At 46.2% G+C, this 25014-nt stretch overlaps 1 protein-coding gene across 2 annotated transcripts in view; it reads left to right on the top strand.

The window, feature by feature from the left end:
* The window catches only part of LOC144139684 (cytochrome P450 4V2-like), a 50351-nt gene extending 30415 nt beyond the window's left edge, over positions 1–19936 (top strand). For both annotated transcript variants that reach the window (XM_077671977.1, XM_077671973.1), the window contains exons 6-11: positions 436–562; positions 8064–8261; positions 12800–12973; positions 14637–14703; positions 17351–17530; positions 19521–19936. In XM_077671977.1, coding sequence (XP_077528103.1) covers positions 436–562; positions 8064–8261; positions 12800–12973; positions 14637–14703; positions 17351–17530; positions 19521–19741 — 967 coding nt within the window. In that variant the 3' untranslated portion in view covers positions 19742–19936. The remainder of the gene's footprint in view (positions 1–435; positions 563–8063; positions 8262–12799; positions 12974–14636; positions 14704–17350; positions 17531–19520) is intronic.
* Positions 19937–25014: the final 5078 nt, after the last annotated feature.

The raw sequence follows: 25014 nt of genomic DNA on the forward strand, positions 1-25014 counted from the left end.
GGTACGCCAACGAAATGCAAGGTAGAACGCCTTCGCAGTGCGTACGAACAGCCGCTGTGTAAGAGAGTTTTCGACGTTGCACCTCACAGCTGCATATTGCAGTGTTTTGTAATGTTTCGAAGCCTGACACGTTCGTCCGTAGCATGGTAACATTTTATACGTCAAGTCATTGATTCGCAGGGTACACATACAAGCACCTGTGTGCCGCTTTAACATAAGGCGGTTGTAAGTTCTATATACGCATTTTGGTGTCTTTTTTTATAAATTACTTTTGAAGTGCTGTGATGCGCAACCTAGAGAAACGTTATTTCACCTCGTCGCAGCCTATGTCCCCGTCGAGCGTTCTTCCGGTGACACGGCAAAGCAAACTTGCAGGCTTCGGAGGTCGAATAAACTGCCCATTTAATCCTTTATTTTTCCGTCTCGGTGGCACAGGTTGATGTTTTTGATCGGTGTCCGCATCTTCCGACCCTGGATGTGGAGCGACACCATGTACAAGCGGACCATGGAAGGCCGGCTCTACCAGACGTCTATTCGAGCGATGGAGAAGTTCACCCTCGGGGTAAGCCACAACGTGTTCACATCAACCTCGTACCGGTTAGCTTCGGTATTTATGCGGAGTTTTAAACCCAAGTTTGCTCCACAAGGATCTGCATGAGACTACTTTTTGTGCGCGTCAAATACATAGATATTCTAAAGACTTGAAGCGGAGCCTTCAGAAGTTTATGTTGTTGGGAAAATTGGTGCGCGGCTCAACAAGACATGCCAAAAAGCGGGAATTCAGTTTACAGATCAGACTAAATACAGGAAATACCCACAGGACAAGCGCTTCTTTTTCGTGTTTTTGTCGGTTATTAGTCTGACAAATAAGCTTCCGCGCTTTCAGTCTTGCGCGGTTGAATTTTCACATTGTCTTTACAGTTGTTGGTGAAGTTGATCGACTGTCAGTGAGTTCCGTTGAAAGTAAATGGACAGTCGAATTCCCGTTCCAGTGTTTGTGGCTGCTGCCGGATAAGTTTCTTTCAACTTTTCGAATAGTTTTCTTAAAATTCCCTCGAAGTAGACACTTATTGGCGTCGTATGGATTCAAACGCAAAAATCATCATTTGCATACAAAGTAATAAGCATGAGAAATAAAAGAGTGGAATACCTTCTTGCGGCACCATTATATGGCCTCCTGAGTAAAATGCAGGTTTTTTCCGGCGTCTTTCGGCGACTCAGAAATTCCCATTGGCTACAACGCGTCCCGTGGCTCCATAGCACTGGCGTGCCTCAAAATGTTGGCGCCGCAGCAGGAAGGGAGGGGAAGGAGCGGGGGTAAGCGCGGGTAGCGTGGTTGACGCACCCCCTGTAGGGCCATCTACTGGTTTGCTTGGAACACTCTTTATATTCCTTTGAATAACTGCTAAATGGACTTGTGGGCATAGGCGTGCGCACAGGGGGACGCCCCCCTAATTATCTTAAGGGGCGCCAAATTTACCCCATACTTTTACTCAACCGAACCTGTCCCGTAGGGTTATGACCACGCATGTGTTTCTACCATTGTGGCAACTGAAGAACTCTCTTGTTACCTTGCAAAATCTTCCTTTCAGCACCGGAAAGGCAGCGACCAAAAGTGAGCCGGTGTGAGAAACATGTTACCACTGCTTTGTTATTTTTGCATCTATTGCGGAGCTTATCCTATTTCTCTTTTCCTCGGAAATAAAATGCGTTGCATCGTGCAAACCAGCCGCGTAAAAAGAGTTTCAGAATAGACAATGTTCAGTTTCTAAATTCTTACGCATTTAAAAAGATAGCGTTTGCCGGGGCGAGGGGGTGCTGCGGTAAGACTTTGCCCACCTCACCCCCCCCTCCCTAATCGAGAACCCTGCGCACGCCTACGCTTGTGGGTGTGTGTGGGAAGCATTGGACTCCTCTAAGCTCTAGGGTTTGAAGGTAATGCAGAGAACGTAAACTGAAAGGCTGTAGGGGTAACTAAATGAGTTTGGAATTCTGGTGGAGGAAGAGCAGACAGCGTAATAAACGCGGAACAGTTACCATCTGTAAATGGCAACATTTAGTTTGAGCTCGGCGCTAAGAGCAGCGCAAAAGTCTAAAGAGTTCTATAACATCGATACCTTAACTTCTTTGGTCCGATGACAGACGTCATCACCCCCATATAGAGGGGACACAATTATAAATAAATAAATAAATAAATAAATAAATAAATAAATAATCAATCAGATGTCACCCTTATGTTACGCTCTGAAGTCTAATGTCGTGAAGCGGTTCCCGTAACTTGACGTGAACAAGTTTGTCGTTGCTCGGCACCTGACGTGAGGCCTAAAATGCGATCGGCCAAGGCTCTTACTCATGGCAACCGAGATACACAATGGAACGATGATTATAATGACGACGACGGTGATGATGACGATGACGATGAGGTTGATGATGTTGATGTTGATGATGATGATGATAATGAGGAGGAGGAGGAGGAGGAGGAGGAGGACTGTGATTTCAGCACGCTCCGCACCGAGCTTCGCCGTCACTTTGTGCCTCCACGAGCGGCGCAGCGCTCACAAGCGAGCCAGGACGCTCAAGACGGCGTTCCACCGCACAGAGTTCTGGTGCTGCGGCCGCTGCTTTCTCTCGGCGCTTAGGTGCTGGTGGCGCCCACAATGCCGGCAGATCCATTCCGCAATAGGACAGTACTGCTTTCGCTTTCACTACCATGAGAAGTTCTTACGTGCACCGGTAGTTTTTTTTTTTTTTTTTTTTGGCTAAACTCCTCTATTTTCCTACACAGTTGCGTTCATTTTTGCCTAGTGCGCTTTGATACTGCCCTGAATTTGTACCGATTGGTATAAACAAAAATATAAAAAAGGAAAGAAAGGGTACAAACCCCCCTTCTACAGCTTACTGACACTTCTGGCTAGTTTACATTCCTCAGCCGGTTAGTTTAAGGGGGTCATGCAAAGGGGTCATGCAGTTTAATTTTTTCGAAGGATTTCGTGTTTTATGGTGCCCCCAGCGCTTGTGCAGCATGCGATGCTTTATTCGCTTAGGAAATATTCAAAGTTGACATTTTGATTCTCTCGCCAAAAAGTGTGTTTTGTGACGTCTGGGATGACGTAATCTTGAGAAGTCTTGAAAGGATGCGTAGTTTAGTCTGTAGCGTACTGCCGAGCGCCTTCCTTATCGTCGGTGATTATGATGATAATTAGAGGCCCTCTCTTTGTATCGGGACGCGGTTGCCAGCTAATGACTTGCCTGTGTTATTCCACTTATTAGCCTTACCCTTAACTATTTCCCCCCTGCCTCCCCCCCCCCCCTTCCTGCCTTTGGACACTTGTACCACGCCCCCTCCCCCCTGCTGTTTTAAATTCTCATTCACTAGATTACTCTTCCTACGTCCCACTCTCTTCCCACTCTCTTCGCCACCATATCGTGCAGGACAAAATATTCTTGGTTCAGGACCACTGTCCGCCCTTCCTTTGTTTCTGACCGTATTTGCACCTGGCTTGTTTTTTTTTTTATGGTAGGTAGTAATCGTTGCGTGAAACATGGGGTATGCTCGACAAACAGTGTCACGTAAAAAAAAAGTCGCTTACTCCAATCGGCCAGTGTCGTATAAGACAACCTCGAAGCGTTGGAGACTTGGAGTTATATGCGGCTATAACAACATTAGTGCGCGCAGCACCAACAGCAGTACTTACTTGTACATCTCTGTTTACGGGGACATTTGTAACTTTCATTGTTTACGCCACTATTCGTACTGCTACAAAATGAATATGCATTACACTAAAAGCGAAAATAGCTCGTTCCACAAGCTTATAAACCCTCCCCAACTTGCATTTGCTTTTGCCCGCCTCAGCCAAGCACACAGCTGTGCATATTACGCCATATGTTGTAGTGCAGGAAATGAGCGAGTGAATTGCGTCGCGCTTCCCTTTTTTCGAACTACATAGCTTATTTGAGTGAAGTTTACGTTAAAAGTGGTGTCAGTGCAATTCCAACGAGGCAATCTTTTGAATAAACCAAACTTGTGTTTTACCTGCATGACCCCTTTAAGCATCTGGGTGTCCCTTCTAAAGCCTTTCTTTTTCATGGATTTGCGCAGGTAGCGTAGTGCATACCGGACCTTTTCGATTCCTTTTGAAACAACAAAGCATCAAGTGCACTGTCATCTACCAGTTGTTCACCACTCAAACAATTAATTATTTTGATTACGAACGCCAGCAAAAAGTCCGTAATTAGATCGCGTACTGATGAAGGTTCATCGTAGTACATTAAACATTACCTTAAATACGGTGCCACTCTGACAACATACCCGTGAAGTGGCCTCTGAGTTAATTACTAAAAAGAGAACAGATTCACCCTATTTCAAACCATCGCCTCATATATGTTTACAATACCAAACGCATCAGCCCCCAGCGGCCAGCCAAGCCCTTTCCTAGTACTCCTGTCACTCTCCCTCAATTGCTAGCCTTCCCAGTGCTTTAGTCACATGACTGGTTACTCTTGGTGCAAAGCGGCAACGCAGGCAACACGCGGTCGGCCACGGCGCTGAGTTTTCTATCGCTAGCCAGAGCGCCGCTACTTTGACAAGCTCAAATACCGGTTTTCTTGGCAATCAGCCACTCTCGAATTCAGTTACGGTCGGGTGATCTCGGTTGAGCTCGGGGCTCTACCTTACGACATGTGGCCGAAGCAGGCGTCCCACTCACTCCTATTGTGAAGCGGCCGATGCGTTTGGCATTAAAAAAATACAGGAGGCGATGCTCAAATGCAACATCAGGGTCGGCACGCAGCCTCTAGAACTTAAGCTGCCCAGAGAGATGATGATGTTCGAAAAGTGAATGCCATCGACGATGTTCAACATAGCATTCTCGGCTGTATTGACAAAACTCCAAGCGCTGCGCTGTCTCTACAATTGACCTGAACTGAGACGGCGCAGTTCTGGAGGAAAGCACAGCCCACAAAGGAAGAAGCTGGGTGGGCACAGTATCCCGGCTGGGTTAAGGTCTTCTTGTTCATGAAGTTTACCACGGAACGATTACGACAATTTCATTGTGCGGCTGCGCTGGCACTGCTTTCTGTGCTACCCCTTCATCATGTTGAATCGTACACCTCATCATCCCATGTTACTAGCTGTCGGTAGCCGTGACAGGAAGGTTAATTTTTTTCGACAGATACACCCTTTCATTGCCTGAAAATACTTACATTTGTTTACGTATACTTATTACATGTTTCGATAACAACTTAAGTCTGACTTGCCTTACGCAAATTCCCCGCAGAATAAAACCGCTGCTCGAAGTGCTCACAGAATAGGAACCAGCATCTAAAAACTGTGTGCTCAAAGCATTTCATAACAAAAACGGTCTATCTGGGTCTGCGTGGTAGGGGGGGAGAGAGGTATACAGAACTAGCAGCATTGTTTTTCCGCCGTCAGTCAGAAGGCAGTTGCTATCATGACAGAATGAAAATGAAGGCTTACTGGGATGACGGCATGGCAGAAAAATCGGCTCGGCTTTGGGGCTTTACGAGAACTAAGCGGAGATATGTTGCCGCAGTCCTTCCGAAATAAAGGAAAAAGGGCGCAGCTAGTTCCACCGTTGTGGAACGGCAGTAAGAGTCCTGGGATCATTAGGTTAAAGCGAAGGCGGTCAATAGGAAGTGGCTGTGAAAAAACTACGTGAGCCGCTCCGTTCTCGCCCTTTGTCGTCATTAAATTAAACCACTCAGCAAATGTTATCAGGGCGAAATGGCGAACGATGCGCGGGATGAGTAACCACGCTGAGTGGGCGAACATTGCCTGAATGTTTTTCGAGACATGTATCGGCCGTGAGTTTTCGTAGCCATATCATATTCCTGTCAACATTTATCTGGGTCATTTTTTCTGCATTTAAAGGGTCGCGGCACAACCCAGTGTGGCTTTGCCGCGGGAGCATCCCCAGGCGGTCTAGATTAATCCGGAGCCCTTCACTTCGACGGGCCCTTATATGTGTTACGGCAAGGTTATTTCTTATCTGAAGGTTTTGAGTTGCAACAATTAAAGAGACAGACAACCAATTTTTCTGTAGTATATGCTCTTTATCACAAATGAGAGGCACCAACTCAAACATTTTCAACGGGAACGGTATTCCTGACGTAGCCCTAGAACGTTTGAAAGCTGAATTTTTACATCTACCAGCGTTACGTATACGTTGCCAAAAATAATGCCGGCAGCCATGACAGTGAGCGGTGCGGCAACTTACTTTTAACGGTACGTGAAAGGAAAACAGGTATTTAAAAACTTGTCCTCGGCTAAAACAATATTGAAATTCAGTATTTCCTAATCTTTAAGGCGGTTTTCGAATCACGCGCTGAAACTGACGGAGTAGTTTGTATACGTACGGTACTGCACGCCTATAGACACTAAATGAGGCCACCTTTCACATTTCAGAAAGTTGATTGCCAAGTTAAACTTATTTCCGCAAGTTTATTTAGAAATTCTTTTGTTGTTACCCCACTATATAAAACGCTGGCTTTCATGTGAGCTAGAGGACATGGACTCCATAAAAAAGCAGTTACCGGTCCCTTTAAATGAAGCATCGGAATAACCGTAAAAATAGCAGCTGTTGAACAAGCGCTAAGAAATGAGTGAATAGGTCCCTCGATAGGCGTCACTAGCTCTATAGAGCTAGCGACGCCTATAAATAGGTCCGGTGGAGCCATTTGTTACAGCAGTATGAGTGTACCTGTAGTGCATACACCCCTCAACAGCGAGGGTACGTGGAAGGCGCCCATTGATGCTCACGAGATTTCTTGAGTGTCATACACTCATAAAATTAATCGACTGGATTCACAAAATTATCATCAACAACAACAGCCCACTATGTCCACTGTCAGACGAAGGCCTTTCTCATAGACATCCAACCGCTCCCATCCCGTGCCGCTCAAGACCATTCTTTGCCTCCAAAATTCCTTATTTCGCTTCTCCATCGAGTCATTGGCCTTCTCCTTCTTCTAGACCCGTCTCGCGGTATCCACTCTGTTACCCTGGTGGTCCCCCGGTTGTCATTTCGCCTAACTACGTGGTCAGCCCAACTCCATTTCTTTTTCTTAATTTGAACTATGATATCCTCAACTCTAGTTTGTTCTCTGATCCAGGAAGCTCGCTTCCTCTCCCTTAATGTTACTCCTGTCATTATTCGTTGCATGGTCCGCTGAGCGAACCTAAGTTTGCTTGCAAGTACTTTAGTAAAGCGCCAAGTTTCCTCTCCGTACGTCATCGCCGGTAGGACGCACTGGCTGTATATTGCTCTTTTCAGTGAGAAAGGTGGCTTACTTTTCATTATTTGGGAATGTTTGCCGAGTGCACCCCAGTCCATACCTATTCTGCGCCAGATTTCTGTATCGTTGGGATCAGCACAGACAAACCTTCCGGAGGTAGTTATAATCTACTTGTTCTAGCGTTTCGTTACATTTGCTGAAAAGGGTGCTTTCGGAATGTTTATTCATCGTTACTTTAGATTCATTCCTATCTAGTTTTAGCCTGACATCCCTGCTCTCTGAATTGAGTTCATCAAGCATTTTTGAAGGTGTTCTGCAGACTGGCTTAGCAAGCCTATGTTGTCTGGGAACCTCAAATGACCTAAGTATGCTCCGTTTATTCGTAATCCTGTCTTTTCCCGGTCAAGATTCCTGAATACCCTCTCCAGACAAGCTGTGAACAGTTTTCGCGGCATGGTATCACCCTGCAGTACGGTCTTTCGGATCGGGCACTTGTCGCTTGGCTTACCATCACGATGCTTTGTATATAGAACTGATGATTGATTGATTGATTGATTGATTGATTGATTGATTGATTGATTGATTGATTGATTGATTGATTGATTGATTGATTGATTGACTGACGGATTGATTGAAACTTTTATTTCCACTTGTTTCAGTTATATACAGAGAGTTCTTTTACGATGGCCAGTTGGCGCTCGATTTTTCATGTTACTAGTTTGCACTCTTAATTTGGTTGGAACTAAGCACGTCCTTTGTACCGGATGCCTTACGCGGGACGTACAACTACAACAGTCCCTTCGCTGCAGGTGCTGGAGAGGCGCAAGGGCAAACTGCAGCAGCTGGCTGCCGAGCTGAAGCTCGAGCCTGGTGATGACGTCATCGAAGAGGAGGAGGAGGAAGAGCGGCACGCAGTCATGGTGGACACGCTCCTTAAAGCGCACCTTCATGACCACCAGTACAGAATCAGCGAAATTAAAAAGGACATCGACGGCCTGCTTTTTGCGGTGAGAGTGTAGCGACGTAAAGTTATGCAGTCGGATACACGGTTGAGCCGCCCTAGTCTGTACCCTAGCCTCCCTAGGCCAGGGTATAGCCGCCCTCACGACGGCCAGCAATTCGCCTCAACATTGAAGGGGCCGTGAAGCGAGCTTCCACATTTCGTGGTGTTTGGCCATTTAGAGGAGGCGAAACGGGTTGTACAGAACATGCTCAGCCATTTCATCGCCCCAGGTTGGCAAATAGGTTAAATGCGCAATCACGACTTCCCCGAGGCATTACATCTAAAATAGTGAGTTCTGTCATGAAAGGTGGTCAGTCGTAGCATCCTCCTCTCTGCACAACCTGGTGGCGCAAAGCCAGCCATTGTATGGTCTTGCGAAGTGTCAGGTACAGCTTTAACTTTGGCGCCACTTTAACAGCGCGCCAGCAACTGAGCGAGCAATGTCTCCTACGTCCGATGCGGCTGATCTATATACATCATCTGCTAGTGCGGCGCATTTCTACACGAGCTATTTTGGGAGTAGGAATAGCCGCGTTTAATGTTAAAGGGGTATTTGTAATTTGTTTGCGCTGTTTTGGGCCAGCCTAAAGTGCGATGGGCAGTGTCGGTTGTTTTATACCTTCATTAAAACTGACACGGATTTTCTGGCTTGCGAGATCAACGCCTAGTAGATTGGAATAACATTTTCGGTAATGCACACGTGTATTGAAGCTGCTGTCAGTAAGAAAAAAATGAAACCAACCTGCATATAATGAGGTGAGCGTGAAAGCAATGAGCGGGAAGCATTTATGATGTGCGTACCACGGGCGTAGCAAGGGGGGGGGGGGGGCGGTGTTTCGGTGTCAAAACACCCCCGAAATTTCCTATAAGTGCCACATCCCTCCCTCCTATTTCCTTTCGTGTTTTTTGCGCCTATATAGTTCACACAACTAATCGATATACTATAATGTGAAAAGCAAAATAGAAAATAGACGATTATTAAAGCCGAAGAGAATCTTTTTTTTACCGGCGGCGTATAGCACCCCCCCCCCCCCCCCCCGTTCCCCTAAAAAAAAAATTGGCTACGCCACTGGTGCGGAGCATCATCGCGCACAGTTCAACACCTGGGTCGCTTCGCTGGTTGTATGTTCACTCACTCAGCTACGTTAATCCGCTCCCTTCATCTGCAGTTTACTCGAGTAGACAGCCACATCTCGCTACCGCGGAGTTTAAGCTCACCCTATAGAACGCACCACATTCTGCGAAGAAGCGCCGTTGTTGTAGTTGTAGTGCGGTTGAGAAAATGACGGCCTCAGTAAAGAGGAAATAAATTGAAAACGTATGTATGACCTCATGGAATTTGAACAGGGGTCTGCGCAGCTACCAACTGTGGTATCTACCAACTGTGGTATCTTTTTGTCTTCTTCTTTAATGCATAGAAAAGTTGGCCCAACTCACACACGAAAATTAACACACCATATAGAAGCTAACTGACAGCGAAGAATAGGCACAGCAGTCTAACGAAAATGGGCACCGTTTCAAAACTCAGGCAAGCAGACGCACGCATTTAAAAGATGGAGCCACGGCAAAAGATCCGCACCAACGCTGCCTCTTCCCGAAAAATGCACTTATACTCGGGGACAACTTTTTGTGGCAATGCAGTGAAGGCTACGGAGCCGAACCACGCCATTTGCTTCACATATGGAAAGTGGGTCAACAAAATTAATTGGCTGTTGGTAACCTCAGCAATTCAAGAATATATAGTTCTTATGTTTTAGACTTAGATTAATAATTCAACTAAATTGCTAGCCAGAATATATGAAACAGAGAGCATTTTTTTACATTTTCGGATATTTTTGGTTGCTGCTGTCGTCGCTGGCGTCGCAATGGTTCCCTCCTGAAAAAAAAACGAGGAACAAAACATGGCGTTCGTTGTCGACGGCTTTCGGCAGCTCGCCAGTTCATTCTCCGCACAGGATTTGTAAAGCTTCGCTGTCTAAACAAACGAAGCGAGTGGTTTTCAAAGTGTATACGCACAAGTGACACTGATGCAACCGGGACTCTCCGCCGTTTTCGCAATCCGTTGGGTTAGCCAGTGTCCCGCCGTAAGCGAGCGTATGGGTAAGCATGTGTGCATGCTAGCTCTTTCGGTACACCGCGCCCGCGCTATGTAAGTACGCTGCACATGCCGGTGCTGCTGCCCAGTATTTAGGTACAGAAGAGTTTACAAATCGGTGCATTCCGTCAAAACTGCAGCGCTTACAAAATTCACTTCTCTTCTTAACGATAGAGAGTCCACGGTCGGTCTGAGTTCTCCAATTCACGGCCGCTCGGGCGGCCGTGTCCAGTCAAAGCGTTGGCTTGTGTTTGCAAACGAATGAAGCGTGTGGAAGGAGACGCCAGTATACCTGCATTCTCGGTGATCATGGTTCAGCGCACTCAACCACGGAGCTCATGCGAAGAAATGAACTGCATCAAATGCGTATCGATCACGCCAACTGAAACAGAAACCAGTTTTTTGGGAACTACTTTGGCGCAGTAACACAGAGCAGTTGACTTTCCCCTCCACCTCTCCCCGTAGCTTTCGCTCCAGTGCCACAGAAAATTGTCCCCGAGTATAGTTGGCCTAGGGGGTTCCGCATGCCGGTTAATGATGAGGTGCTTCCACAAGCGAAACAGTCGTAGAAGAACTAAAACGCCACAAAACCCCTCCGATTAACATCTTCAAATGGCAAGAAGCGAATTCTGTAGGGAGTGGTCCTAGAAAAAACGTCCTAGAAAAACCACACCACAAAACAATGGTCAATAGTCTCTGGTTAATTGCACAAGCGGCAACTGTCTGACCAAGAGATGGGCACCCCGTTTTCCCCGAAGACTTGTTCTAACTCGAAGCGTTTGCGAATGAAGCTTAAAAAAACGTTTTGGCATTTGGTTGCACACACATAAGCTTCACACTGTCTAAAACACTGTTCTTGTGGCCGCGCAAGTAGAGCTGGCGATAAACAAGCACCGGGAACAGATCATCAGTTAAAGCGTTCGCCATAGCCTTTCTTGAAAGGATAAACAAATATTTCAAAGAAAACCAACAACTAAGAGAAGTGAAAGTGTCCATAACTTGCTTGACGGGTGCCTATTGACTTCACGCGCCGAAACAATGATAAAAGGTAAATGGTAACTTAGGCGCTTTTGAAATATGGTCCGCAAAAGGTGATTACATGCCAATTTGTATAAGAAAACTTTAGACGAAAGTTGGTGCACAAACAGGTGCTTTAACGCAACACCTCTATACACCAAAGAAAGAAACAGATTATCCCTACGCATTGGCTCCCATTCAGATCCCTACACGTAGGTAGCAAATACTCTGTGTATAGCTTGGACTTTAGCTCGCGCACAGTGCAGTACCCGATGCACATATTCAGGCTTTGCTTCGAAGAAGACATGTCAGACTTATGCACGCGCAAATACAGAAAGTTCTCGCCCCATCCATGCCTGTGAGGGGCGCTTGACATGCGTTAGTGCTGAAGACCAGTGTGGTCCGGAGGTCCCTATTTGGGGCAAAGGCACACCAAGGTATTCAAGCGACTCATTGCCCCAACTAATACCCTCAAATCTGAAAGGTTTTATTACCCACTGGCCCAACCAGATCCCTTAGTTTTCTGCATATCCACGGACACTCCAGACACGTCCCAAACTCCTTAGTCGTTATAAGGGCCTCTTGTACACCACGCTTGTCAGCACAAAAATATGCTATATCTTCTGCATACGCAAGAACGTTCGCTTCGCATGATTATGAAGGAAAACCACGTACTCTGGCTCTGTTGTATGGTAATAGAAAGAGGCTCTACGTACAGTGATTTCGCCTTAATAAGTAAACTAGAATGTCGAATCGTATTGAGGGGAGCACCAGCTTTTTATGCCTTATTTGAAAGTTTTCTTTCGTTCTGAACAACGGCGTTCAGTACTGGGGCTGGAGAGGATCGGGGAAATAATATATGTGTAGCTGTACCATGCGGACTCCTGGTATTCAAAACGGGCAACTTACCAGCCCTGAAACCGAGCAGACTTTTACGTAGTTTAAATTGCTTATGTGGATCACACCACTTTTGCGAACCCAAGAGGAGTTTCTGCTTACGTTTTCTTACAGGAATACCTGAGAGAATCGTGCGCAAAGAGGCTTTTATGCGCCTTCCTCTGTACAAGACCGCATCGGTTGTTTTTGGTAAATTTATAGAACACACTCGAAGCTAGCCGCTATCGAGGAATAAGCGTGCGTATGCTAACTGCCCCTCATTTCTACACACGAGATCGACCTTTTCAGCATCTGTAGGTTATTTGTCTCGCAAGAAGGCTGTCATGATCATTTTTACAATTTCTTTGTATGTCCCCTTAGCACACAAGGTAAATTCAAAGCACTACTCGGCTTCACAATGCAGGCGTCCTAATTCATATGTACAGCGAACATTTTTTCTTAGAAAGGGGATATATAGGTACTTGCAGTTTTTTATACTTCTACTTCCACAATGGTCTCGGGTTTGGCTCTAATCCCTAAACTTCCTTCCACAGGGTACGGACACAACCACATCGGCGGCTGGCTGGGCCTTCTATTTGGTTGGGCTGCATCCGCAAGTGCAGGAAAAGGTCCACCAGGAACTCGACGAGATTTTTGGCCATGATATCGATAGAGACATCACTGTGGAGGACCTCAAGCGAATGAGATACCTAGACATGTGCTTCAAGGTGACTCCAGCTTATAGTTATTACTCATTCTAAAGTGGACAGGCTGCGCCGATTCTGGTACCTCAGTAAGCCTTGTATGAGGAAGGGTTTAGAGAATGCAACAAAAAACTAACACCCTTTCGCCCATTCATCGACACAGCACAAAATATAGAGAGAGAAAGAGAGAGACGCCAATGCTAAATAGGCGAATTAAACTCCGGTCAGCTGCTGCAGTTTATGTTATTTTGCACATGCAACTTCCTTTTCTAGGAACATACATCTTCTCTCTTTATTTAAGTTTTCTGGCAGCCGAATGGATGTCTCATTTCGAGTGGTTAAAGAATTGTGAAATGCCACGCACGCGTTTAAAGCTGAACTGAAGTTTTTAATGTAGCACATTGCTTGCCTTGTAAGCCCATAGGGAGTGGTGGGAGTAAACTACCTTTCGACGATGGTATTCCGCCCTGGAGTTTCACTGCAGGCGGCTTCGCACTGGGTGTTCGGCCTCTGTATGTAGGGTGCCAACCTATGACGATGACGACGGTGACGCGACGACGATGGTGACGCTGCCTTAAAGCTTGATTTTTCTGGGTTTTTTTTCTTCCCATGCATGAATAGCCGTCCTCAAGTCTTTCTTAAGCACCAAAATATAAGCCATGTGGGAGGCAGGTAGACGGTTACACAGTGCCCGTTTTCCTATGGCGCACGTAGCTTCCAGGGCAAATTCGTGTAAGCGTGCGTGTGCTGTGTATGTGTAGGGAGGCGGTGCGTTTGCGTGCGTCTGTGTGCGCCTGAGTGCGTGTGGGTGCGCGAACAGCATCCTTTCCACGTTACTGATCAACTCGTAAACGTTTTGGGGAAATTTTATTTTGCCTGGAAGTTTAATGTTTATTTCCGTCCAGTATGAGTAAACAAATGCAAGTCCTGGAAACAGACATGCTTAATAAGAAGACTAATAATCGCAGTTACACTTGCATAGGTCAGGATTCTGATTGATTGATTATGGCATTTACCGCGCCGACGCCGCACAGGCGATAAGGCACGCCGTAGCGGAAGGCGGGAGGCTCCTGCTACACTCATACGCAACTGCACTCCCCCTGCGCTCTAAAAGGCGGTTGTGCATTGCTATAAAACTTCAACTAGCATGTGTCACGAATGCCGCCGCTCCCGCCATTAAGTCAGCAGGGACCGCCTGTGAAACACGCTGTACTTGGCGATTTTTAATCCATGGAATGCTTTGTTATCCGTCCCTTCCCGCATGAGGTATGATTACGGCGTATAACATACGCCTTAACAGCAATTTTCTTTGGCGAGAAAACGGACATTGAGCAGTTGGTCAGATTTACAATGCCCCATTTCACATGCTCTTCTTGTCACCGTCTTGCCCTTACGGCGTTCAGCTAGCTGTTCGATTTATAAAAGAAATTATTAACAAAAAAAGAAATACAAAGATGAAAAGGAAAGTATCCACTTGCTGTTGTTCAGTGTCCAGTGCATACAAAACCGTTCGTGTCTGAAGTTTCATTCTTTGAGGGTTCAAAGAAATGGCAATTTCATGTAGCCAGGGACCCGTAGATTTCCTTTCGCCCTAACCCTATCACCCGTAACCGCAGAGACCAAAGAGAGCTGCCAGGACTCAGGCCTGTCCAATTTCACACAACTAATACTAATTTATTTTCCGCAGGAGTCGCTGAGGTTGTTTCCACCTGTACCTATAATCGGAAGGGTCCTGCAGGAAGACACCATAATAGGTGAGCATTCATAGCTTTTTACCAATATGTAGTTTACTGCGGAATGATACAGAAAGCCAGATTAAAACCCCTAATGTATCGCCCGGTCTTCCTAGATGCCCAAATGCTACGCTATCTCCCTCCTGAAATTCCCAAGGTCTTCTACGTGGAAGGTTTACGAACAGTGTCTTTTCGCATTTGCGCCATACCCCGTTTCAACCCTTTCGTCCCTGCCGCACATGCGGACATCGCGAGCACGTTCGTCCGTGAGAAACATTTGACAGTTTGCCGAAGTGGCTGCTCCACCGCACGGCCGGCGTCCCATGACCGAATTAACACGTAAATACGTACCATGTAGAACGGGCTTTGTACCGCTCTCTTCCGAACTGATTAAAATCGTTGGAGAACAAATTTCTCTGCATCATTTACATCAAATATTACATTCAAGTGGCGGTGCTCCAGCTTCCCGTTGTGAGAGTGGGCACTTTTTTCTGCCTTTAAGTACTCGGAGGTTCATAGTTAGCCTTGAGTAAAATACAGTGCTAGTGGGATTTAACCTAAAAATATCGCTTTTAAAAATGAGTAAGCACGGGTTACTGTACGGCCTAGATTATTGTAAGTATTGTCATATTTCTTCTTTCGCAGTGCCCATGATTCATACTTCTAAAAATGTGCCAGCAATATTTCTCAATAGCTCTTTTTGTATTCAAATGATATACTCCGAGGAGGGCGCATTGTGAAGCAAGCGCTGCGCAACTCATCACAGGGTTCATCCAGTCTCGTGATGCAGGAGAAGCATCGGCCGGGTGGGCGGCAAAAGGAAGCTGGAAACCTTGGGGGGAATTGGTAGCCGTGTTGTTTTGGGGAGGCTAAAAGCACAAAGACCCGAGCATGCGACCCTATTGCAACGCAAAGGGGGAATGCGGGGTAGGTCATAGAAACAGATGAAGAATTTGTAGGAAGCAGACTCGGCTGGTGTGTGGTGGCTTCCTACATTTTATTGGGGAGCGCGTAGGCCCAGCCAGGAGTGGAAGCGGCGTGGACAAGCTGCCGCCCAGCTGCACGGTCGCGCTCCATCCGTTCTCACGCGGCGGACGGCACTGCTGACGCAGCCCGGCAAGCCCCGCTGCTGATGATGATCGTGGGATGCAGGGGTGATGATGATAGTGGCGCTGTTAGCGGGCGAAGCTGCCGCCACTACACATTTTTTGAGTCAGAAAGAAAGTGGTGAAAAAAATGCCCGCCGGGTGGGACCTCGACCTCCGGGTGGGACCCACGACCTCCAGAATACCGGTCTGGTGCGATAACCACTACGCTACCGGTGGGGCCGTTTCCCCACCACTTTATCGGGTATTTATGCTAAGGTATTTTTTGTTTCCTGCACTTGGGGGTGGTAGCCAGCTTAACTCGGACAACTAGGAGTGAAGGGGGACCTTCTTTTTAACCCCCGGGCCGTGACTCGAGTGTCTACGGCATGTCGAGAGTGGTCGACCAGCGTTGAACCAGACCGGTATTCTGGAGGTCGTGGGTTCGGATCCCACCCGGCGGGCATTTTTTCACCACTTTCTTCCTGACTCAAAAAATTCTTCATCGGTTTCTATGACCTACCGCATTCCCCCCTTTTCTTTCCGAGGTTTTCTTGACTGTCAACCCTTAATCTATATATACAGGGTGATCAAAGTTAAGTCGACAGGTTTTTATAAAAATAGGCGCTTAGATTTACGTAAAGACCACCTATACAGTGAGGTTATGCGCCCAGGGGCACATATAATTAGAAGCTAAGTATTGATGTATGTGGCTTAATGAATTAAAATTGGTTAATTAACTTTTTAGTGGCTACAGTAACCAGGGATATTTGTATTGGAAAGTTAGACGCAGTCGTGTTTCTACGCAGTTTCAATTGACAGAATTCTTCTAGCGCATCTTTAGTCCGAGATATCAAATGGCATAGTTTAATTGCCGTTCGCATGATTACTCATGCCAGAAGTCAACACCGGCGCATAGCTCCTCCCTTTTGTTCGGTGTTTCGATAGCGGTTCGAGTACTGCAGATTGCGATAACGCCAGCCAAGAATGAATGGCTGCCAGTTATCACTTTTTCCTGTGCCTCCACCGCTTTGTCGAACTAAACACCGTACACAGCAGGCACGTCACAAAAGGGAGGAGCTTTCCGCCGCTGCAGACTGTCTTGCATGCGTAATCATGCGAACGGCAATTAAATTTCGCCGTTTGAAATCTCGGACTACGGATGCGCTGGAAGAGTTCTGCCAATTAAACTGCGTAGAAACAAGATTGCGTCTAACTTTTCAATACAAACATGCCTGGTTACTGTAGCCACTAAAAAGTTAATTAATCAATTTTAGTTAATTAGGCCTCCGAAATCAATAATTACCTCCTATTTATGTGTCCACCTGGGTGCATAAACTCTCTGTAGCGGTCGTCTTCGCGTACATCTAAGCGCCTATTTTTAAAAAAACCTGTCGACTCAACTTTGATCACCCTGTATATATATATATATATGTTATATTCGCTGCAGTGTCTGGTATTACCTACCTTGCATTGGTTGTTTACGAGAATATGGTACTTTTGTAGGAGACTACCCGAGAAGGCTTTGTGCTGTTGGAGGGAGCATTCGTATAAAAAAATAAGTAGACACATTTTTGTTTCAGACGGACACGTTATTCCAAAGGGGGTGACGTGCTTCATCAACATGTACAGCTTGCACCGGAACTCCGAGTATTTCAGTGACCCGGACAGTTACATCCCCGAGCGCTTTCTGTCGAAGGAAGTTCGGGACCGTCACCCCTTCAGCTACGTACCATTCTCCGGTGGTCCCAAGAACTGTTTAGGTAAGAAAAAATACCACATAGCTTCAAGGTAAATTTGACGATATCAGTCTGATCCGAATAGTGACCATGAGATGGGAAAAAAACCCTTGTATCTGTAGTTCACGTGTTAGCCTGAAGTTAGGACGGAGAGTTTAAGAAACTGGCGTAGTAATGTACAAGCGAAATGCCCGCCCATTTTGTGTGTGTTATGCGGGAGGTCTCGATGCTTTACACACGTGGACGGCGACACTCAAAAGCAAAAAGACTGTTAGGCGCTGCGTGTGTCTATTGCCCGTCATCTTTCATCTAACTGCTGTTATTTGAACGTCAGTATTCTATTATTTGACCTTATTTCGAGATAGAGGGTAGTTTCAGCGTATTGGTTGGTGGTAGCTGGCGTGGAGCTTTGAGCTGCACGAACTGTTCGCCAAAGATGACGGGTGTCGGCCCACACCTATTACCAACTGACGCCATGATTTTGACCCATGTGGGCAAACGCGGTTGGGCATGCGAAGCGCGTTCTAAGAAATAGTATCATGGTTTATTCCGCACGGTGCTCTTACATTGTTATGAATCATGTCGCGGGTGACAAGTAATTCTCTGAAAAACTTAAGTTGCCTATAAAAAGCACCCCTCCCCCCACCCCCCCAAAAAGCATTCACGCTAGGTTTTATAGCGAGTACGAGGTAATAGAAAATGGCAGCTTCGACATTGGGTTTAACGCTTACGTATGGTAAGAGGTATATTCGATTCAAACGCATTTATATTTAACCATGCTTTCCATCCTATAGCCAATATGCAGTAGCACCCCATGCAGCAATTCGCATGCCGGCAGCAGCAGTACACGGAACAGACAAAAAAACATTAACATGGGAAGCACGCAAGCCAATCTTATAAAAGCTTGAACAATTACCTCATTGGCGCAGCTATCAACTGTATGTACACAAGGGCAGCAATATAAAAAGAATGCACTACATAATGATTTTTGTCAAGTGAAACACAATTTCCAAACGCATCACGAACGGGAAGGTGGTTTGCGCTGCACTGCCCTTTAGAAAGACTTCCAAAGCGAGAATATTATGGCCACATGTTTTTTTCTGTGACGTCAAATCTGCCGAACCTAATGCCCCCGATGACGTATTCGACTACGTCACCTAAAACGCCGTGTCAGGCAAAGTTCGGCTTATCTTCGGTTGCCGTTATTTTTCCATTTTTTACAGCAGACCTGTTTAGGCCGCGCTTTATCCGTTCCCCGCACCAAAATGCCTCAAAACCAGGGAGGTCCCGGGAATGTAACCCAGGACCTTCACGCCGTGAAACCGGCAACTTAACCACTGGGCCACCCCAAAGGCCCGAGGGGTGTTGGGTTAGCAGCGGCGGGGAACAATAAAATGTGCAGGTAATTTAAAAGAAAAAAAAAAAAACTCTTCCCGTGGTTGGAATTGAACTGCGTTCCTCGCGTTACGCCAGGTTCATACTATTGTGGCAAATATAATATTTTTAAAATAATGACGTCATTTCACGCCTCAGCCAACCGAACTGCGTGGAACGCCGTTTTCTTACGTCCATAGCTCCCGATATGGCTGTTTCGTCGGTAGTCTTACCATAGCATGCTGAAACGGGCGTCTATCCAATCGAGCTATCACCGCATTCCGGGCGCCAAGCATTCATTTTCTTTGTGTTTCTAGCGCGAGCGTTTATCCCATTTTATGGCTGATGAATGCGGAGAAATGCAGACATGAAGATCAATGACGAATGTGGACAATTTTGTGTGTGTGTGTATGTGTGTGTGTGTGTGTGCGTGTGGTGTGCGGTGTGTGCGTGTGTGCATGATATGCGTGCGCGTGCGCGTGTGTGCATGGGTATATGTGTGTTTTGAGGTAATCAACCCTGTTTATATCCACAACTCCAACTGACTCCCATTGCCAACTGACCCCCATTGACTTTCTCCAATTAACTTCTAGGCAGTTACACGCACTAATGGCTCTTTTTCTACCATTGTTTCCCCCAGGACAACGATTCGCACAAATGGAGGCCAAGACGATGCTGGCCAAGGTTTTCCGCAAGTACAGCCTGGAGTCGACTAGGCCAATCAGCCAGCTCAAGATCACGTACGAAATGATCCTCAAGGCGAGGGGAGGACTCCGAATCTGGTTCCGAGAGCGGTCGCACGTCGACCGTGCGGTCAGGATCGCTGAGGCAGAAGAAAAGATGACGAATCATGGCTTATGAAAGGCTGACAACCCCCCTCCCCAATGTATATACTTGCACAACTATTTTTGCATTCCTTGAACTAGACACTTCGTTTTTACTTGCGTTGCATGCGCCCGTCGGGTGCGTTCAACATTTTAAATGTGCGTCTTCAGGCCCGCAAGGATCTGTAGGGTGGGGTCAATAAAATGAACCTAAGACTGTTATGAAAATGCCTGCTGTTTCATTAGTGCAATTCCGGCCTTCGTGTTTAAAATGGACTTAATTCATTTCTTGGCCGGATTGGTGAAAAGGCGCGCGCGGCTGGCGTCCTGAAAAGGCGTGCAGGAGATTCCCATTAACTGCAACGTGCTTCGTGGCGTGTGCACCAGAAAGGAAACACGAAGATACAAAAGAGCGCGCTAATTGGTCGAGACGCATTCCACAGAGCGTGCATCAGATATAAAGCATAAAAAAATCTGCGGAAATTCAGAGAGTTGTCCACTAATGCGTAGCATTCTTATGCCGCTTGTCTAGGGTGTGAGGTCTTCAAAGGCAAAATGTTTGGTTTTTCAAAATTCTGTTTGACCAATGATTTCCATGTACGCTATTGTAACGATTACAGGTGGAAGCCCCGCCAAATCTGCATTTGTGTGGAAGTGAAGGGCGTTGCACGGCTCGCCACTTCTCGCTATTTTTCTTCCATTTTCCTTATTTTTTGGTGTTTGAAAATTCCGGTCGTCCAATTATCTCTATCTAGGTTATTATAACGATTACAGGTGGAAGTTCCGTGAAATCTGCGGTTTTGTGGAAATGCAGGGTGTTGTTACACGGTTCGCCACTTTTCGCTTATTTTTCTATTTTTCTTATTTTTTGTTTTTTAAAATTCTGTTCGACCAATTATCTCTATTTACGCTATTATAAGGATTACAGGTGAAACTTCCGCAAAATCTGCATTTTTTGCGGAAATGCAGGGCGTTACACGGCCCTGGCTGCGCGGTACTAGGCAAAAAATGCCAGAACAAAAAAAATGAGCGCACCCAGTAGCTGAGCTTTGCTCCGCATGCGCGTACATCAGAAATGCCTCCAGGTTGTGTAGAGGGAGTGTCCCAGCAGCGTGGATAGGGATTCTGCGACAAGAATCTGCAGTGATTCCAATTCTGCGGCTGTGGGCTCTACTCGACATCGGCAGAAGACTTGTCGACAAACACAGCCAAAAAAAAAAAAAAAAAAACACCATCACCAACAAAAAAAAAAACAACAATGGAGATTTCACCTCCCTCCTGCCCATCATCATAATCATGAGCTTGTCCCATTAAAGCACTCATAGGAATGGGTTTGGCGGCTCGCCTCTTTTTTCACAATGGGTATCTTTATTCTTGGTGCTATGTTAAGCTATTGAAATGATAACCGGGATAAAAAAGAACACTTCGGCCTATTTTTATTGACTATGTGGTTTCGCGCCGAAGGTGGATTATTGTTTCACAATATCATGCATTAAGCTCGGTTCTGAAGTCAGAGACCCAAAATTTTCTGTTGTTGTACTAAACTTTCAAGTGCAACTCATTGAACTAACCTACGCTGGCATGGTGCGTCACATACATGGAGTTCCTGACCAACCTTTAACTTGAACATCTTCCTGCCCTTTACATCTTTCTGCCCAGCAGAACTTCGGAATGGTGGTAAAAGGCCATGGAGACTATATTGGACGCAGTTTCCACAGTATACAGTCAATGACGTAGTTCAATGTGGCCCGCAAGGTCGAAACATCTGCGTCAGTTTTGTGCGCCACATTTCGACTTGATGCTTCAAATGTGCAGAAGTTGAATTGTTGACATCGTAAACTTTTTACTGCGAAGCTGTATACGGCTATGATCCAAGTGTCTCGCGCCGGTGGAGACAATTTACGCAGCGGCGTTTGTTCGGCGTATAGAAAATTCATTAAAAATGTCTTAGGGCCTCCATATGTCGATATTTCGGCCTATATTGCCCTGAGAAAATGCCTTTCCCGATATTCATTCGCATTTATAGATGCAGCCTATTCTAAGGGATCGACATACGCTAAGGCTTTGTAAGCTGGCTTTTCGACACCGTGCGTTGCACAGTGAAGCATGACCATCTACTGAGGGAGTATGGCTGCAGCCTCACGTCATCTCCTGTGCCATGCGGCGCACGAGCCTGCGCTGTGATTAGCGCAGCCACGCTAAAAAAAACGTGATTGTCTCTACTCGCCAATCGTGTGTGCCATGCCTGTGGCGTAGATATCGAGCCTCTGTTCTTATAATTAACTATAGGAAACCTCCAATTTAGCAAATCCAACCAGAGCGCCAGCTTCGCTGGACTTCCCTCTTCACATGGTGGAAGGACACTAATTTTATTTTATTCGTTTCATTTTTGAATTATTTCAAAAGTTTAGTGGCTGTAAAATTGCATTTTCAGTATAATACAGTCAAAACTACCTCCAGCTTTCGTGTGTTTGCTGTAATCGAACCCTGTATGCGAGAAAATGCTGAATATTACAGCCACATGGACTTTGCAGACGGCTTCATATTGCCGCGAACCATGCATGGGGTTTGTATATTTGTGTTTTGCTTTTGCCGCCCGGCTGCGCCGGTCTGTGTTATCGGTGTGGTCTGTGTGCCAAGGGAGGCGCGTGTTCCGTTCTTTCTTTCTGAGCCGCATGTTATCTCTTCTGATAGGGAGAGCGTTCCCAACTAACATGAACAGTCTAGAATAATCTTCGTTGATTTACAGTGTTCTGGATACACTTCGACTATTCGAGAAAGCCTCGCGTCGAGTGACAAATTCCCGCAGAGCAGAATCCGCGGCATTGGAATCGTCGCGCTCGAATTCGCACGTCACTTTGTTGACTGCTGCTTCACCGCCTGTATTCTTTGAGTTGTTAGGGGAGCACAAGTTCGCTCCAATATACTTGTGCTCCTTGAAGACAACTGCGTCGTTTTTGGCTTCGTGACAATATGATTCAGTTATACAGGAGAAGGCCTTCAGAGAATTCTCAAAGAAGTGTACTCGGAAACCTTGGGTAGGATTAAAGTAAATATGGGTAAGAAGAAATTAACGTAAACATTATGTTCATAAAGGGGCCCTTTCAGGCTATACAATTAATTACTAGAAGTTGGTGAATACCGCTATCTTGCGCAAGTTGTGAGTGCCGATCCAAGTCACGAGTGAGAAGTGAAGGGTGGAAATACTATGGGCTGAAGAGCATTGGGAAAACACTGTGCAGTATTGACCAGCAGGATACCTCCTTTTCTAAAAAGGAATGTGGACAAACCAATGCCCACTCCCGGTGATGACATATGGCTCCTAAACGTGGGGACTCATTGAGCAACTTGAAACAACAGATAGGTCGCCCAACCGTCTTGTGGAAAGACAAATGATAGGAGTAACGCTTAGATATAAGAAGGCGGCTTGGCTACATCGGTTCATTAGGCTTCCCTGAATCTAAATATAGCTCTCCCGACAGCAGCAGATAATTATTCACGCAGAAAATGCCAAAACTGTGAAAAGGTATCACTTTTTTATTGCCTTTCCCGCCCGGCGATTTGTGACATTACAAATCTTGAATGATAACGCGTGAAAGAGGTGGAGCTTCCCAAAGCGTTTTTTTAAATGCAGAGCATTTCTTTAACTCACGATGTCACCCGTTCTAGTTGTCCATCGTCGTCCGCACCCCTCCCCCTACACTATATAAAAAAGAATAATACTTACCGGCGCCTGGTTTCGATCCCACGACCCTGCGGGCGGAACGCAAGGTACATGGTGCTCTACCCACTGCGCCACAAAGCCGACACAGAATGGAGGGCTACGAACGCGCCTTATATCCTTGACTCATTCAAACTACGTCAAGAAGCTGCTGATACAACGCATTCACTACCTGTGGGCGGAACGCAAGGTACATGGTGCTCTTCCCACTGCGCCACAACAATCATACCCACCTGCTAATAAATGATGTCACATGACCACGTAATTACGTCTCCTCATTTAATTACAGTACAAAAACCAACAGCAACAAGTGCAACAACATTAACGTAACGCAAACTACTTAACGTCGTGCGCCCCCGGAAATGCTCTGCATTTGATCGTGCCCCTCGCGAGGGGGATGTTTAGTTTCCCGCCGCAGCAAGAACCAGGCGGCCTCCTGCGCAGTTTGTGGCGCATACCCACTTGGGGGATTGGCCAGGATCGTTTCACTTACTGCATGCCGGTTACGGCAGGGTTTGACTCGAACTTTACCGGTGGTACTTAATAAATTTTTGAAAACAAACAGGCAGACGGGAGCACATAAATGCGAAATAAATGTATGTGGAAACTTTTGCTGTTCAGATGCTTTATAAAAGACACAAACATTATGAAATGGCTTTTAACAAGCGGCTTCGTTTCAGTTTCGATTTCGTTCAAAGGATTTGCCTTGCGTGCATGCGAATTCTAAAGGTTTATGCGGGTCAACGCGAAAACTTACCGGTAGCTCACATCTATGAAACAGCCAGTGACAAAATCAGATATGACTAGTTCAATCGTCTGGAAACAAAACGGCGGTCAATTTCGCCTGTGTTTTCTACACCCACTCACAAGCGGCAGCACTTTGCGGTAAACTTCACCGGGGTCATTAAGCCGCGTCCATAGAAAGCGGGGCTAGATGACCGACTTTGCTATAGGCGCCACCAACCAATCTGGCGCCAAAAAGCCTTTTCTGATTGGCTTCCAATCTTTCCGAGCAAAGAGAACTCTCAGTAAAGCAGACCCTGTGGAAGATGGCGACGATTGAGTTAAATTGAAAATAGCGACCCGACTTTGCTGCACGCTTTGTTCAAGGTGCGGCTTCTCGTGGATTGTGTTACGTTGTAGAAAAATCAGGATCAGTATACAGGAAGAGGTGCGATTCCCTGTCTGTTGCTAGTTGTGTGGTTGACGACGGGTTAAGGGTTCTACAGTCCGACAAACAAGGTTTTTTTTTGTAGTTGTTCCGGTAGGCATGTACAATTAGAAGGGGTGATCGGCTGTAAATAACAACTAAAAGAAGGTTCGTGTAAAACCTGAAGCTTTAAGAAAAAAGACATTGGGGTTGCTTGCAGACTGCGCTTTGGAAGAAGCAGCGGCGAGTGTGAAGGCGGTAAAGGGTTTAACATTGGAGCATTTTTTCACTGCGGAGACGCACAAAAAGGAGTGCCTTTTAGGACATTCATTTAAGAGAAACAAACCTGGCAGTATCTGTTGTCAAGGTACCTACGGAAGCATCTGTGCTCGCTAAGAATACGTGATTCGTAAAAAAAAGGCGTCCTGTTTATGTGTGA

Source organism: Haemaphysalis longicornis, unplaced genomic scaffold, assembly GCF_048455015.1.
Source record: "Haemaphysalis longicornis isolate Haplotype H1 unplaced genomic scaffold, Haemaphysalis longicornis Haplotype H1 scaffold_1, whole genome shotgun sequence".
NCBI classification, from domain to species: domain Eukaryota; kingdom Metazoa; phylum Arthropoda; class Arachnida; order Ixodida; family Ixodidae; genus Haemaphysalis; species Haemaphysalis longicornis.